Genomic DNA, 14,815 nt, shown 5'->3' on the forward strand with positions numbered 1-14,815 from the left:
TCGCTCATAACTTAATTGGCTTAACAAGCTAATGAGCACTGATAACAGCACTTAAGCAATAATGAGCACTAATTGATACTGATTTGAATTTAGGCACACAACTCGCTAAGTGTATTCTGTAATGATGTGCGCTGACCGTTGAATACCCAGAGGCAAAATGGGGCGTGGATATGGCCGTTTTCATAGGCATTCCAAAATTTAGGCGCCTAGTCATAGAATATGGCCCGGTGTGCCTAAATCTACGCAATGAGATTTATACCAGCTTTTCTTTAGCATAAATGGATGTGAGCAGATATCTGTGCTGAAATATCAACTAAGCTGAAGGTATGCATCGTATATAGCCATTGTATTTTTACTATACTGGCCTCTTTGCTGTTCACATCAGCAACATTTTTGGTTCCACCACCAGCACTGAGAAGTTACCCTCATGCAATGACAGCTGCAGACCTGCCTGTACATTTTGAATGTTAAAGGGTAGGCGCTCTTTGTGTGCATTGCATGGAATGCTCATTTTAATACTAATGAGCTTTATGTAATACATTTGTATAGGATTATCGGTAGCTGCTACCGCAAACGGTAAAAGCAATGCAGAACCCCTTTGTGCATTAGACCTCAATAATATACGCGTTAAACTGGCTACAGCCAGTCTAGATCAAATGTTACAAGCATGGTAAACTTTGAGTATCTCCCCCCCCCCCCCCCCCCCCCCACCTACATAAGTACATAAGTACATAAGTAGTGCCATACTGGGAAAGACCAAAGGTCCATCTAGCCCAGCATCCTGTCACCGACAGTGGCCAATCCAGGTCAAGGGCACCTGGCACGCTCCCCAAACGTAAAAACATTCCAGACAAGTTATACCTAAAAATGCGGAATTTTTCCAAGTCCATTTAATAGCGGTCTATGAACTTGTCCTTTAGGAATCTATCTAACCCCTTTTTAAACTCCGTCAAGCTAACCGCCCGTACCACGTTCTCCGGCAACGAATTCCAGAGTCTAATTACACGTTGGGTGAAGAAAAATTTTCTCCGATTCGTTTTAAATTTACCACACTGTAGCTTCAACTCATGCCCTCTAGTCCTAGTATTTTTGGATAGCGTGAACAGTCGCTTCACATCCACCCGATCCATTCCACTCATTATTTTATACACTTCTATCATATCTCCCCTCAGCCGTCTCTTCTCCAAGCTGAAAAGCCCTAGCCTTCTCAGCCTCTCTTCGTAGGAAAGTCGTCCCATCCCCACTATCATTTTCGTCGCCCTTCGCTGTACCTTTTCTAATTCTACTATATCTTTTTTGAGATACGGAGACCAGTACTGAACACAATACTCCAGGTGCGGTCGCACCATGGAGCGATACAACGGCATTATAACATCCGCACACCTGGACTCCATACCCTTCCTAATAACACCCAACATTCTATTCGCTTTCCTAGCCGCAGCAGCACACTGAGCAGAAGGTTTCAGCGTATCATCGACGACGACACCCAGATCCCTTTCTTGATCCGTAACTCCTAACGCGGAACCTTGCAAGACGTAGCTATAATTCGGGTTCCTCTTACCCACATGCATCACTTTGCACTTGTCAACATTGAACTTCATCTGCCACTTGCACGCCCATTCTCCCAGTCTCGCAAGGTCCTCCTGTAATCGTTCACATTCCTCCTGCGACTTGACGACCCTGAATAATTTTGTGTCATCGGCGAATTTAATTACCTCACTAGTTATTCCCATCTCTAGGTCATTTATAAATACATTAAAAAGCAACGGACCCAGCACAGACCCCTGCGGGACCCCACTAACTACCCTCCTCCACTGAGAATACTGGCCACGCAATCCTACTCTCTGCTTCCTATCTTTCAACCAGTTCTTAATCCATAATAATACCCTACCTCCGATTCCATGACTCTGCAATTTCTTCAGGAGTCTTTCGTGCGGCACTTTGTCAAACGCCTTCTGAAAATCCAGATATACAATATCAACCGGCTCCCCATTGTCCACATGTTTGCTTACCCCCTCAAAAAAATGCATTAGATTGGTGAGGCAAGACTTCCCTTCACTAAATCCGTGCTGACTTTGTCTCATCAGTCCATGTTTTTGTATATGCTCTGCAATTTTATTCTTAATAATAGCCTCCACCATCTTGCCCGGCACCGACGTCAGACTCACCGGTCTATAATTTCCCGGATCTCCTCTGGAACCCTTCTTAAAAATCGGAGTAACATTGGCTACCCTCCAGTCTTCCGGTACTACACTCGATTTTAGGGACAGATTGCATATTTCTAACAGTAGCTCCACAAGTTCATTTTTTAGTTCTATTAATACTCTGGGATGAATACCATCAGGTCCCGGTGATTTACTACTCTTCAGCTTGCTGAACTGACCCATTACATCCTCCAAGGTTACAGAGAATTTGTTTAGTTTCTCCGACTCCCCCGCTTCAAATATTCTTTCCGGCACCGGTGTCCCCCCCCAAATCCTCCTCGGTGAAGACCGAAGCAAAGAATTCATTTAATTTCTCCGCTACGGCTTTGTCCTCCTTGATCGCCCCTTTAACACCATTTTCGTCCAGCGGCCCAACCGACTCTTTGGCCGGTTTCCTGCTTTTAATGTATCTAAAAAAATTTTTACTATGTATTTTTGCTTCCAACGCTAATTTCTTCTCAAAGTCCTTTTTTGCCCTCCTTATCTCCGCTTTGCATTTGGCTTGGCATTCCTTATGATCTATCCTGTTACTTTCAGTTGGTTCTCTTCTCCACTTTCTGAAGGATTGTTTTTTGGCTCTAATGATTTCCTTTATCTTACTGTTTAGCCACGCCGGCTGACGTTTAGTCTTTTTTCCCTTTTTTCTAATACGTGGAATATATTTGTCCTGAACCTCCAGGATGGTGTTTTTAAACAGCATCCACGCCTGATGCAAGTTTTTTACTCTGCGAGCTGCTCCTTTCAGTCTTTTTTTCACCATTTTTCTCATTTTGTCGTAATCACCTTTTCTATAGTTAAACGCTAGCGTACTTGATTTCCTAGTTTCACTTCCTTCAATGCCAATATCAAAACCGATCATATTATGATCACTGTTATCAAGCGGCCCTCGTATCGTTACCCCCTGCACTAGATCATGAGCACCACTAAGGACTAAGTCTAGTATTTTTCCTTCTCTTGTCGGCTCCTGAACTAGCTGTTCCATGAAGCTGTCCTTGATTTCATCAAGAAATCTTATGTCCCTTGCGTGTACAGATGTTACATTAACCCAGTCTATATGCGGGTAATTGAAATCCCCCATTATTATAGTGTTGCCCAGTTTGTTTGCGTCCCTGATTTCCTTTAACATTTCCGCATCCGTCTGTTCGTCCTGGCCAGGCGGACGGTAGTACACTCCTATCACTATCCTTTTCCCCTTTGCACATGGAATTTCAATCCACAGTGATTCCAAGGAGTGTTTTGTTTCCTGCAGAATTTTCAATCTATTTGATTCAAGGCTCTCGTTAATATACAATGCTACCCCTCCACCAATCCGATTCACCCTATCACTACGATATAATTTGTACCCCGGTATGACAGTGTCCCACTGGTTATCCTCCTTCCACCAGGTCTCAGAGATGCCTATTATATCTAATTTTTCATTTAGTGCAATATATTCCAACTCCCCCATCTTATTTCTTAGGCTCCTGGCATTCGCATATAGACATTTCAAACTATGTTTGTTGTTCCTAAGTACATCATGCTTAGTACTTGACAGTATTAATTGGCAATCTTTTGTCTGATTTTTATTGTTATTTAAAGATACCCGATCTACTACAATCTCTTTTGCAACCTCACTATCAGTTTGTAATTGTCAATTGCTATGGTACTTTATCTTGTAAAAATGTCATTGCTGGGCAGAATTTTTTATGTTGACCCCAGGAGGCACGGTTTATGAATAGCTCATTTTGTGGCCAAATAAGAAGAAGCTGCACCTGAGACCACAGGACTCATAAGAGGTTCCTCACTGTGAGTCTGGAGGACAGATTTTCGTATTGTTTTATTTCATGTAATATGAAATTTTAAACTATGTGTAGGGGAACAGTTGTGGGTACTGATCACTTAACTACTTTGCTTTAAATTTCTTAGGCTACCTATTGTTAAGCTTTGGCCTTTATAACTTGCTGTAAGGCCAAAATTATATTTTTGTTTTTTGAATTGGGACAGGATTCGAGGAGTCCGGGACAGGGCTAAAACGTTTACAGAAGGCAGGTGAATTTAGTCGCTCTCTCTAACTTGTGTTCAAGTCTGAATAGAGAAATAGCAGGAATAAACTTCAATTATGTTATCCATTTGAAGCATTTTCAGTATTCACACTTGAATGCATAAATCTGCTGAAAATACGCATACATTTGAACCAATAGCTTATCCATTCAAAGTTATATGTTCACTGCTCAGCAGAAAATCTCCTTGAAGTCAATTCTGCTTGTCTCTCGAGGAGATTTACCTGGTGCAAAAGAATAAGGACCTCTTCTATCAAGCCGTTCTAGAGATCACCGATGCGGCAATGCTGACAAATCCCGTTCGCTTTGAATGGGCTCCATCGGCATTGCCACATGGGAACCGCTAGCGTGGCTTGATAAGAGACCCTAGACCTGCTGCAAATTCTTGCCAGTTTGTCCCTTTCTGTTTGCGTGGGATAAACATAAATGAATCCTGTTCAGAAGAAATGGATCCTCAGAAGCTTAGCAGAGATTGGATGGCAGCACTGGTGGTTAGGAGGTGGGGCTAGTGGTTGGGAGGCGGGGCTAGTGCTGGGCAGACTTCTATGGTCTGTGCCCTGTAAATGGTAGATACAAGTCAAGGTCAGGTATACATATAAAGTAGCACCTATGAGTTTATCTTACTGGGCAGACTGGATGGACCGTACAGGTCTTTTTCTGCCGTCACCTACTATGTTACTATCCTGTTTATTTTCGAACGAGAAGGCCGGCCATCTTCCGACACAAATGGGGAGATGAGCGGCCATCTCCTAAACCCGGCCAAATCGGTATAATCGAAAGCCGATTTTGGCCGCCTTCAACTGCTTTCCGTCGCAGGGCCAGCCAAAGTTAAAGGGGGCGTTTCGGCAGGGTACGGAAGGCGGGACGGGGCGTGGTTACGAGATGGCCGGCTTCGACCGATAATGGAAAAAAGAAGGCCGGCTCTGACGAGCACTTGACCGTCTTCACTTAGTCCATTTATTTTTAGGACCAAGCCTAAAAAAAGTGCCCCAACTGACCAGATGACCACCGGAGGAAATCGGGGATCACCTCCCCTTACTCCTCCAGTGATCACCAACCCCCTCCCACCCAAAAAAAGTTTTTTTTAAACATTTTTGTGTCAGCTTCTATGCCAGCCTCAAATGTCATACCCAGCTCCATCACAGCAGTATGCAGGTCCCTGGAGCAGTTTTAGTAGGTGCTGCAGTGGACTTCAGGCAGGCGGACCCAGGCCTATCCCCCCCTACCTGTTACACTTGTGGTGATAAATGTGAGTCCTCCAAAACCCACCCGAAACCCACTGTAGCCACATGTAGGTGCCCCCTTCACCCATAAGGGCTATGGTAGTGGTGTACAGTTCTGGGGAGTGGGTTTTGGGGGGTTTGGGGGGCTCAGCACACAAGGTAAGGGAGCTATGGATCTAGGAGCAATTTATGAAGTCCACTGCAGTGCCCCCTAGGGTGCCTGGTTGGTGTCCTGACATGTGAGGGGGACCACTGCACTATAAATGCTGGTTCCTCCCACGACCAAATGCCTTGGATTTGGCCGGGTTTGAGATGGCCACCATTAGTTTCCATTATCGGCGGTAGAGGAGTGTGGTAGCCGTGTTAGTCCACTCTTAAGGTTATCAATAGAAATCAAACAAAATAAAACATGAAAAAGAAAATAAGATGATACCTTTTTTATTGGACATAACTTAATACATTTCTTGATTAGCTTTCGAAGGTTGCCCTTCTTCGTCAGATCGGAAATAAGCAAATGTGCTAGCTGACAGTGTATATAAGTGAAAACATTCAAGTATTACTATGACAGTCTGACAGGGTGGGAGGATGGGGGTGGGTCGGAGGTATGCATGGGGACATCAAAGCATATCATTGATATTCTAACAGGATGGGTGTGGATAGGTGAGGGGTGGGGTGATCACCAGAGACATACAGCTTTATGGTTTATAATGGGCTAGGAACCCCAGGTCCTTGTTAAGTCCTTTCTGTTGGGTGTTAAAATATTCAATCATTCTCACTTCAAAGGTCTTACGTTCTTGTATGGTTTTAAAGTTACCTTTCAGGATTCTCACTGTGAAGTCACTGGTACAGTGTCCTGGTCCTGTAAAATGCTGACCAACAGGGGTGGGAGCCCTACTGGCACCAGTATTGTTCATGTGATGTCTATGTAAATTGAATCTTGTCTTAAGCATCTGGCCTGTTTCTCCAATATAGCATTCTTTGTTACATTTTTTTACACTGAATGATATATACCACATTGGAAGATGAGCAAGTGAAAGATTCCTTTATGTTGAATATCTTTCCTTTGTGGATGACTGTGGGGTCCTGTGAAATGTTTTGGCATAGTTTGCAACTGGATAAATTACAGGGAAGTGTGCCCTTCTGTTCCTTTTCAGTCTGTGATGGAACTTTACTTCTGATTAGCATGTGTTTTAAGTTGGGTGGCTGTCGGAAGGCCAGTACTGGTGGGGATGGGAATATCTCTTTCAATAATTCATCCTCCTGGAGTATAGGTTGTAGATCTCTTACGATTTTCCTCAGTTTTTCCAGCTCTGGATTGTATGTCACTACAAGGGGGATTCTGTCTGTGGCTTTTTTCTCCTTGTACTGTAGCAGATTCTCCCTGGGTGTTTTGAGGGAGGAAGCAATATTCTTGGAGATTATTTTGGGGTTGTAGCCTTTCTGTTTGAAGGATGCAGTCAGGCTTTTAAGGTGTCTGTCTCTGTCCCCTGGGTCAGAGCAGATACGGTGGTATCTTGTGGCTTGGCTGTAAATGATGGATCTTTTTGTATGTGAAGGATGTAAGCTGGAGTTGTGGAGGTAGCTGCATCTGTCTGTGGGTTTCTTGTATATAGATGTTTGTATACAGCCATCACTGATTGAGACCGTGGTGTCCAAAAAATTGACTTTTTCTGGGGAGTAGTCAATTTTGAATCTGATTGTAGGATGGTATGTATTGAAGGAAGAATAAAATTGTTTCAGAGTTTCTTCACCCTCCGTCCAAATCATTAAAATGTCATTGATGTACCGGTAGTATTTTAGAGGTTTGGTCTGGTGTGTATTCAGAAATGTCTCTTCCAGCTCAGCCATAAAAAGGTTGGCATATTGGGGTGCTGTCCTGGTGCCCATCGCAGTGCCCATTATTTGTAGATAGATATCATTGTTAAAGCGGAAGTAGTTGTGAGTTAAAATGAATTTGATTAATTTTGTAATAGTTTCTGGTGAGTATTGATGGTCCAGTGTGGATTTTTTTAGGAGTCTTCCACATGCAGCTATGCCATCCGCATGTGGAATGTTGCTGTATAGTGATTCTACATCCATCGTGACCAGAAGGGTGTTAGGTGGTAGTTGCTTGATATTTTTCAATTTATTCAGAAAGTCTGTGGTGTCTTGTATGAAGCTGTTAGTTTTGTGTACGAGAGGTTTCAGAATTCCCTCTATGAATCCAGATATTTCTTCCGTGAGTGTGCCAATACCTGATATGATTGGTCTGCCAGGGTTTCCCGGTTTGTGGATATTGGGTAGCATGTAGATTGTGCCCACAGAAGGCTGGTTTGGTATGAGTTTCTTCAGGTAAGGTTGAGCTTGTGTAGGAAATGTTTTGATAAGGTCTTTCAGCTGTTTTGTATAATCCTGTGTGGGGTCCTCAGTTAGTTTCCTGTAGTATTTATTGTCTGAGAGCTGTCTGTGCCCCTCTTCAATGTATTTTTGTATGTCCATAATTACCACTGCGCCTCCTTTGTCTGCGGGTTTGATGATAATGTGTTTGTTAGTTTGTAGGGTTCTTATGGCTGCTCTTTTTGGTGGGGTAAGATTGTACAGGATTCTCTTTTGTTTGTTGGAAAGTTGGGATTTCACCCTATGTCTCAAACTTTCTATGTAATTATCCAGCTTGTAGTTTTGTCCCTCCTGTGGGGTGAAATAAGTGTTCTTTTGTTTAAGACTGTATTCCGGTCTGTTTGGTGTCCCTTTATTATAGAAATGTGTTTTAAGGCGCATTTTTCTAAAGAATTCTTCTAGGTCTGAATATAATTGGATTTCATCTAGTTTGCTGGATGGGCAAAATTATCGGTGGGAAACCAATGGCGGCGATCTCTAACGCCGGCCCAAATGTTGAGATTTGGCCGGCCCTGACCGTATTATCGAAACTAAAGATGGCCGGCCATCTTGTTTCAATAATATGGTTGGGTATGCTGCTTTCCGGGGCCGGCCTTGGAGATGGCCGCCCATATATATGGCCGTCCCTGTTCGATTATGCCCCTCTATGTTATGTTACTATGTTACTATGTAAAAGTGATGAAAATCTGCTGGTTTGTAGTAATGTGGGTAACAGCTGGTTCCAGGACATTCCCCATATGGTCAACCAATGAATTTGAATACCTTATTCAACTAGTCCTAAGTTGGGACCCCACCGGGACTCAAACAAGCATTTTGTGGGCCCAAAACATATGCGAATGTCCACATATCCATATACAGATGTTAGGTGGTAAAGAATCTGAAACGGAAACTGAGAAAGCAAAATATTAACTCTTAAAGCAACTCCACCGGGTCCCTCACATATCCCTTGTATATATTACATCGCCATCTCCCCACTCTCTGAATCACAGCCGGGTTCCACCCTCCCAATCCTGAAGAAATGGGTCCCATATTTATTTGAATCACAACTAATATTAGTTAACCCCTTTTCTAGTATGGCAGCAAACTGATAATGAGTTAAGGGACTCCCATCAATATGAACTAGCCAGAAACCCCCAAGCTTTGGCCGCAAGGAATGATACCATTGCGCACATTGTATGGGGCAAACAGCCAAAGACTTCCAGCCCCTCAACATAACCCACATACCCCTACCCTCCTTAGACTTGCAAAGGTATTAATGCAAATAGCACTTTTCTACAACCACATCCTGATATCGAAGTCCTATAGAACCTCCCACAAACCGGAAAGATGCCACCAAGTCATTCACTCTACAGGCTGCATAAAATGCTACTGCAAAGGCAACCAAAACAAGGCCACTTCATACTCTGAAAAATAGATGCTAGACAAACATTATAAAGTTGTACCACTTGCTCATAAAATAAAGGCAGCCGAACCAATTGGTTATTCATTTATTAATTGGAATATGACAGCTTTTGGAAAGGTGCATCTGTGATATTTTGCATGTAAGTTTCAATTTCTCTAGTATTGCTGCATGCCAAGTCTAACTTCTTGAGGTAACTTTCCAGTTCAGTATTTTGCCTTCATATTTTTTGATTTCTAGTTCCTTGTGTCATGTCTGTTGTCATGTGCTTTTCATGTGTGATCAAGGTGCAGTATTCTGCTAGCATGTAGTATTTGCAGCCCTTTTTGTTTTTTTTTTTACAAGGTAGTATATTGGTTTTTTAGAGACTGGTGTAATTACAGTGCTGCCTTTCCACGCATAAGGTTATAGCTCGTCCTGTCCTTGCAATTAGTGCTGTTATGGTTTAGTAACGTTATGTTTGTTTTTGCACAAGTTTGTGTATAGCGTTTTGCAGTGGAGAGATTGTGTGTTGGCCTTACTGAGGTGCCACCAAAACATCAGAAAGGGTTTTAGAGTCTAAACACACTACCTCTTGAAGGATCTACATATAGAGCCTATGCATTTCTAAGGTCAACACTGGCATGGTATGGGAAAGGGGGTGGGGAAATTCTACTGGAGAGGAAGAGGGAGTGCTGGGTAAGAAGGAAGGAAAGGAGAAAGAGCTGGCTTTTTTTGGGAATAACCATAATGAATATGTATGAGATATCTCATACATATTCATTACCGTTCTATACTAGGTACATATTCAATGATTAGTTGTAATTTGCATATCATATACATTCTTTAACAACTGTTAGCACTTTTAATTATCAAACTTTATTAAATACTTTCATCATTAATTATTAACATTGCCGTTCCTATTATTCTAAAATATTTTCATTCATCCCAACATACACACCACACTTTTCCACATTTTCACATCCAATAACAAACTCACTTCTTATATCAAATTCTACGAAACTAATATAAAACTAATACAAATATCATTTTTTCTTCCTCAAAATTTCACTCTCAGGAAATGAAGTTCAATAATGTTCCTCTGTAAAGAGGCTTTCTATTTTCCAAATACCAGCTCACTTCAACTTGTGCCTCGCACAAATCTGTAGCTTAATGTTCCCAAATGTCAAAGCTAACAAAGCTGTTCTTCTCAATCAGATAGTCTTAAATATCCACAACATTAAAGCATCCTTCATACTCCTTGAATGATCCGAGAAACTCAAGATCCTTTTCTTCACTTTAACACATAGTAACTGACTCCATGTTGGTTTCTTCTTGTATAACAATACGTCCCAAGTCTGCGCTTAGACCCTACACTCTCATGTTTCGCTCTATGACAGCATCTTCAGAGGTCATATATTCTACATGAAACAGCAATGTAGTGTTATCAATCTCTCCCATTATACATTTTAAAGCACATATATATCTCAGTCTTGTAATGCTTACCGGCTACCATAGGTTGTTGAGCACTCGAGCAGCCATTTGCTCGTGAAGACGCCAATACGGACGCCCATGCATGTGCATGGTTTACAACGGGAACTCAGTATTTAAATACAATCATCTAAATACTCAGCCATTCAATTTCTTTATTCAGGCCGTAAGGAATTACCGTATTCCACCTGAATATCAAGCGTTGTTCCTTTCTCAGTAACATCAGCGGAATATTGCCCCCCCCTCCTAGATATAACTTGACTTAATACCACAAAATGTAACTCTTGCACTAAATGCTTCTTTAGTTGCCAATGGGACATTATGGGGGCCTCCGCGTGACCAGTGCGCAGATTACTCAAATGCTGTGCTATTCAAATTTTAATTTTCTTTGTGGTTTGGCCAATGTACCATAAGCCACATGGGCACTGAATGCCATAAACACAATTCATCGTATTGCAGTCTGTTCGACCCCAAAGTTTGTATTTTTTACCTTTAGAATTGGGGATAATAACTTCCCGAATTTGTAATGCATATTGGCAATACACGCAATGATCACACACACCATGACCACCATCCCCTAACCCAGTGATGGCGAACCTTTCAGAGACCGAGTGCCCAAACAGCAACCCAAAATCTAATTATTTATCGCAAAGTGCCGGTACTCATTATGGGCGGGGTCACCACCTATGACTCCACCCCTATGATAGCCACACCCCTTACACCAGCCATGGCGCATATAAACAGACATCATTGAAAATATTATACTAGGATAGGAGAAAAAAATAACATGATTTTCTTTCATTATAAATCATTTCTATAAGCTGTTACAGCCCCAGTATACCCAGTGCAAAATAAGACAGCAGATGTAAATTCTCAAATTGGACATATTCCAAACATTTTGTTGTCTGGTGATTTTGTTTTTCTATCCATATTGGTCCTAGTCGCTGATTCTGCTGCTCTCTATCTGTTCTCTTAACTCCGTTTCCAGGGCTTCCTTTCCATTTATTTCTTTACTTTCCTCCTTTCTTCTTCATTTCTTGCCCTCCATCCATGTCCAGCAACCCTCCTCTCCCCTCCAGCCACGCATGTCCAGCCACCCTCCTGCCCGCCCTCCCAGCACCCAGCATCAGGCCTCCCTCCCTCCCACCCAGCACCAGGCCTTCCTCCCTTCCAGCACCAAGCATCAGGCCTCCCTCCCACCCAGCACCCAGCATCAGGCCTCTCTCCCTTGCACCCAGCAGCACCCAGCATCAGGCCTCCCTCCCTTCCAGCACCAAGCATCAGGCCTCCCTCCCTCCCACCCAGCAGCCAGCAGCACCCAGCATCATGCCTCCCTCCCTCCCACCCAGCACGCAGCAGCACCCAGCATCAGGCCTCCTTCCCACTCAGCAGCCAGCAGCACCCAGCACCAGGCCTACCTCCCTCCCACCCAGCACCAGGCCTACCTCCCACCCTCCCTCCAACCAAACAAGCATCAGGCCGCCTGCCCATCCTCCCTCCCCCCCCCTCAGCACCAGGGCCCCCCCCCCCCCTCCTCTGAAATTTAAAAAGCGTACCGGGTTAAGGCGGCGTCAGCAGTGGCAGCGGCAACGAAAAGCGTGTTCTTCGTTTGGCGCGCCTTCCCTTCTGTCTCTCAGTCTCAAGCTCTGGTCCCGCCGGGACCAGAGCTTGAGACTGAGAGACAGAAGGGAAGGCGCGCCAAACGAAGAACACGCTTTTCATTGCCGCTGCCACTGCCGCCTTAACTCGGCTTTTAAGACAAGGCCTTTTTACCAGGGGCAGTAAAAAGTGGCCTCTGTGCGCAGCAATCTCGCATGCCAGCACCACTGCAGGCCACCTTTTATCGCTGTTTGTTAAAAAGGCCCCATTATAAAATCATCTCAGTGTACTAAAATAATATTCATAGGTACCATTCCTTCACAGATCTGTTACAGGGAGAGAAATGCTCCATTGAACTCTTTAAAGACAGTCAAAAGAGCATATTCCCTAAGGAGCACTGACAGTTCTCATACCTTTGCCCAATCCAGAGATGGCATCAGTGATCACCACCACTTTGTTTCTCACCGCAGATTTAGACATCAGTCTGACAATTTCTTTGTAAATATATACAATTCCACTGATTCCAAAGAGAATCAAAGGTAATATAAGGAAGGTCAGGATTCCCATCACCTGTAGAGAGAAAATCATCAGGTTAATCAGAAAACAAATTTGGGGAATATAACATTGCTTATTATTTAAAATATTCTAAAGCTTATGATGGTGTTGCAAAGAAACTATAACTCAAAGAACCTGTGTTATTTTTCTCTGAGTTTGTACTAATTCTGTATCCAGCAGCTACTGCTGTCTTTCTTCTGTGTCAGCCTTTGCTGCAGATAGACATCTGAGAAATTAAAAACACTCACCCATTATACTTTTTTAGTCTCCAGGAAAACTTGTGAAACATGACTAATAATGCTGTAAAATTTAATAAGGAACTTTATGTATTTAAAAAAATGGTGGAAAGTATTGAAATTCTCCCCCTTTGCTGCCTTCATAAGGGCCTCTTTGTTATTTTATCTCATGAAAAGCTATGAAAGTAACAATTTTTATCATTTTCCAATATCCTGTTGAAGTCTACCGTGAATATGTTTGAGTTACATTCACAAACGTATTTTCACTAATAGGCAGGACTACCTAAATGAAAAAACTATCACATACAACTAATAGCTTCTCACATCTCAGAAAAGAATAAACATAATATTCTTGAAATTACTTACTGTGATATAAATATGAAGAAATGAGGGAACAAAAGTGATTTTCTACCAGTGACTTTAAACTGAATGTTGAACTATGGTATCTCTTGCACGCCTCCTTTTCTGTCCAATAACCTTGAGGCTATTAATAGTTCACAGCTGAGCTACATGTTTAAATGCAGCAAATTTAGAATCTACTATCTGATCCACGGGGACACATGGCAGAGCAATTGAATTAGAGAAGGGTTGCCCTAGCTGGAAAATCAAAGCTCCTTGAGCTTGTACAGTTTAATTTTATAGAAGGAAAGAAACATAAATTATTGAACAGACTCTTAAAAGTACACACGCTTAATAAAGTTTAGGAGTTGCTTCAATGAAAACCCCTATCACTAAACTTATACAGATGAAGAGTAATTTTATACCAGGCTGCCTATGTGTGGAGGCCACATACATGCCTATTTTAAGCCTATTTTACAATGACACACAGATACCAATGTGTCTTTATAAAATACTAGTAAAACAGGCCTGTTTCTGACACAAATGAAACGGGCACTAACAAGGTTTTCCTCAGAGTGTGTATGTTTGAGAGAGAGAGAGAGAGAGAGAGTGTGAAAGAGAAAGTGTGTGTGAGAGATGGAGTGTGTGTCAGGGGCATAGCCAGACTACAGATTTTGGGTGGGCCTAGGCAAGAAGTGGGTGGGCACGAAGTGTTCTCCCCCCCCCCCCCCCCCCCCCAAAAAAAAAAAAAATCTTAGCAGGTGGGAAAACGCTTATTTCCACCTTTTCAGTCTGCAGCAGGCATGTGCAGAAAACAGAGCATGAGCAGGTGCCGGTATCAAGGAGAGTACTGTTTTCGTTACCATCAAGGGGAAATCTTCAGCTGGCTGAGCTTGGGATCCCCACCAGCTACCACCAAATGTGTGCAACTGTTGGGTGGGCCTGAGCCCTAAGTTGGTGGCTACGCCACTGGTGTGTGTGTGAGTGAGAGAGAGAATGAGTGAGAGAGAGACAGACAGACAGACAGACAGAGTGTGTGTGTGTGTGTGTGAGAGAGAGAGAGAGAGAGAGAGAGAGTGAGAGACAGAGTGTATGTGTGTGTGAGAGTGAGTGTGTGTGTGAGAGAGAGAGAGTGTGTGAGAGAGAGTGTATGTGAGAGACAGAGTGTGTGTGTATGGGGGGCTCCGAGTTCGAGGCCCCCCTTCCGTCCGAGGTGCAGGCCCCCCTCCCTCCCTCCCTCTCCCTCCTTCCCTCCCTCCCTCTCTCTCCTCCCGAGTTCTTGGCCCCCCCTTCCTTCCGAGTTCCATGCCCCTCTCTCACTCCTCCCCAGCGTGTTCCATGCCCCCCTTTCCTCGGAGTGTGTATGTTTGAGAGA

The 14,815-nt window shown here is 43.2% G+C and overlaps 1 protein-coding gene across 1 annotated transcript in view; it reads right to left on the reverse strand.

The window, feature by feature from the left end:
* DHRS7C (dehydrogenase/reductase 7C) overlaps positions 1-13,565 on the reverse strand; it is a 598,554-nt gene extending 584,989 nt beyond the window's left edge. Inside the window, exons 1-2 of the mRNA XM_030216550.1 lie at positions 13,468-13,565; positions 12,724-12,880 (exon numbers count right to left, since the gene is read on the reverse strand). Coding sequence (XP_030072410.1) covers positions 12,724-12,877 — 154 coding nt within the window. The 5' untranslated portion in view covers positions 12,878-12,880; positions 13,468-13,565. The remainder of the gene's footprint in view (positions 1-12,723; positions 12,881-13,467) is intronic.
* Positions 13,566-14,815: the final 1,250 nt, after the last annotated feature.

Source organism: Microcaecilia unicolor, chromosome 10, assembly GCF_901765095.1.
Source record: "Microcaecilia unicolor chromosome 10, aMicUni1.1, whole genome shotgun sequence".
NCBI classification, from domain to species: Eukaryota; Metazoa; Chordata; class Amphibia; order Gymnophiona; family Siphonopidae; genus Microcaecilia; species Microcaecilia unicolor.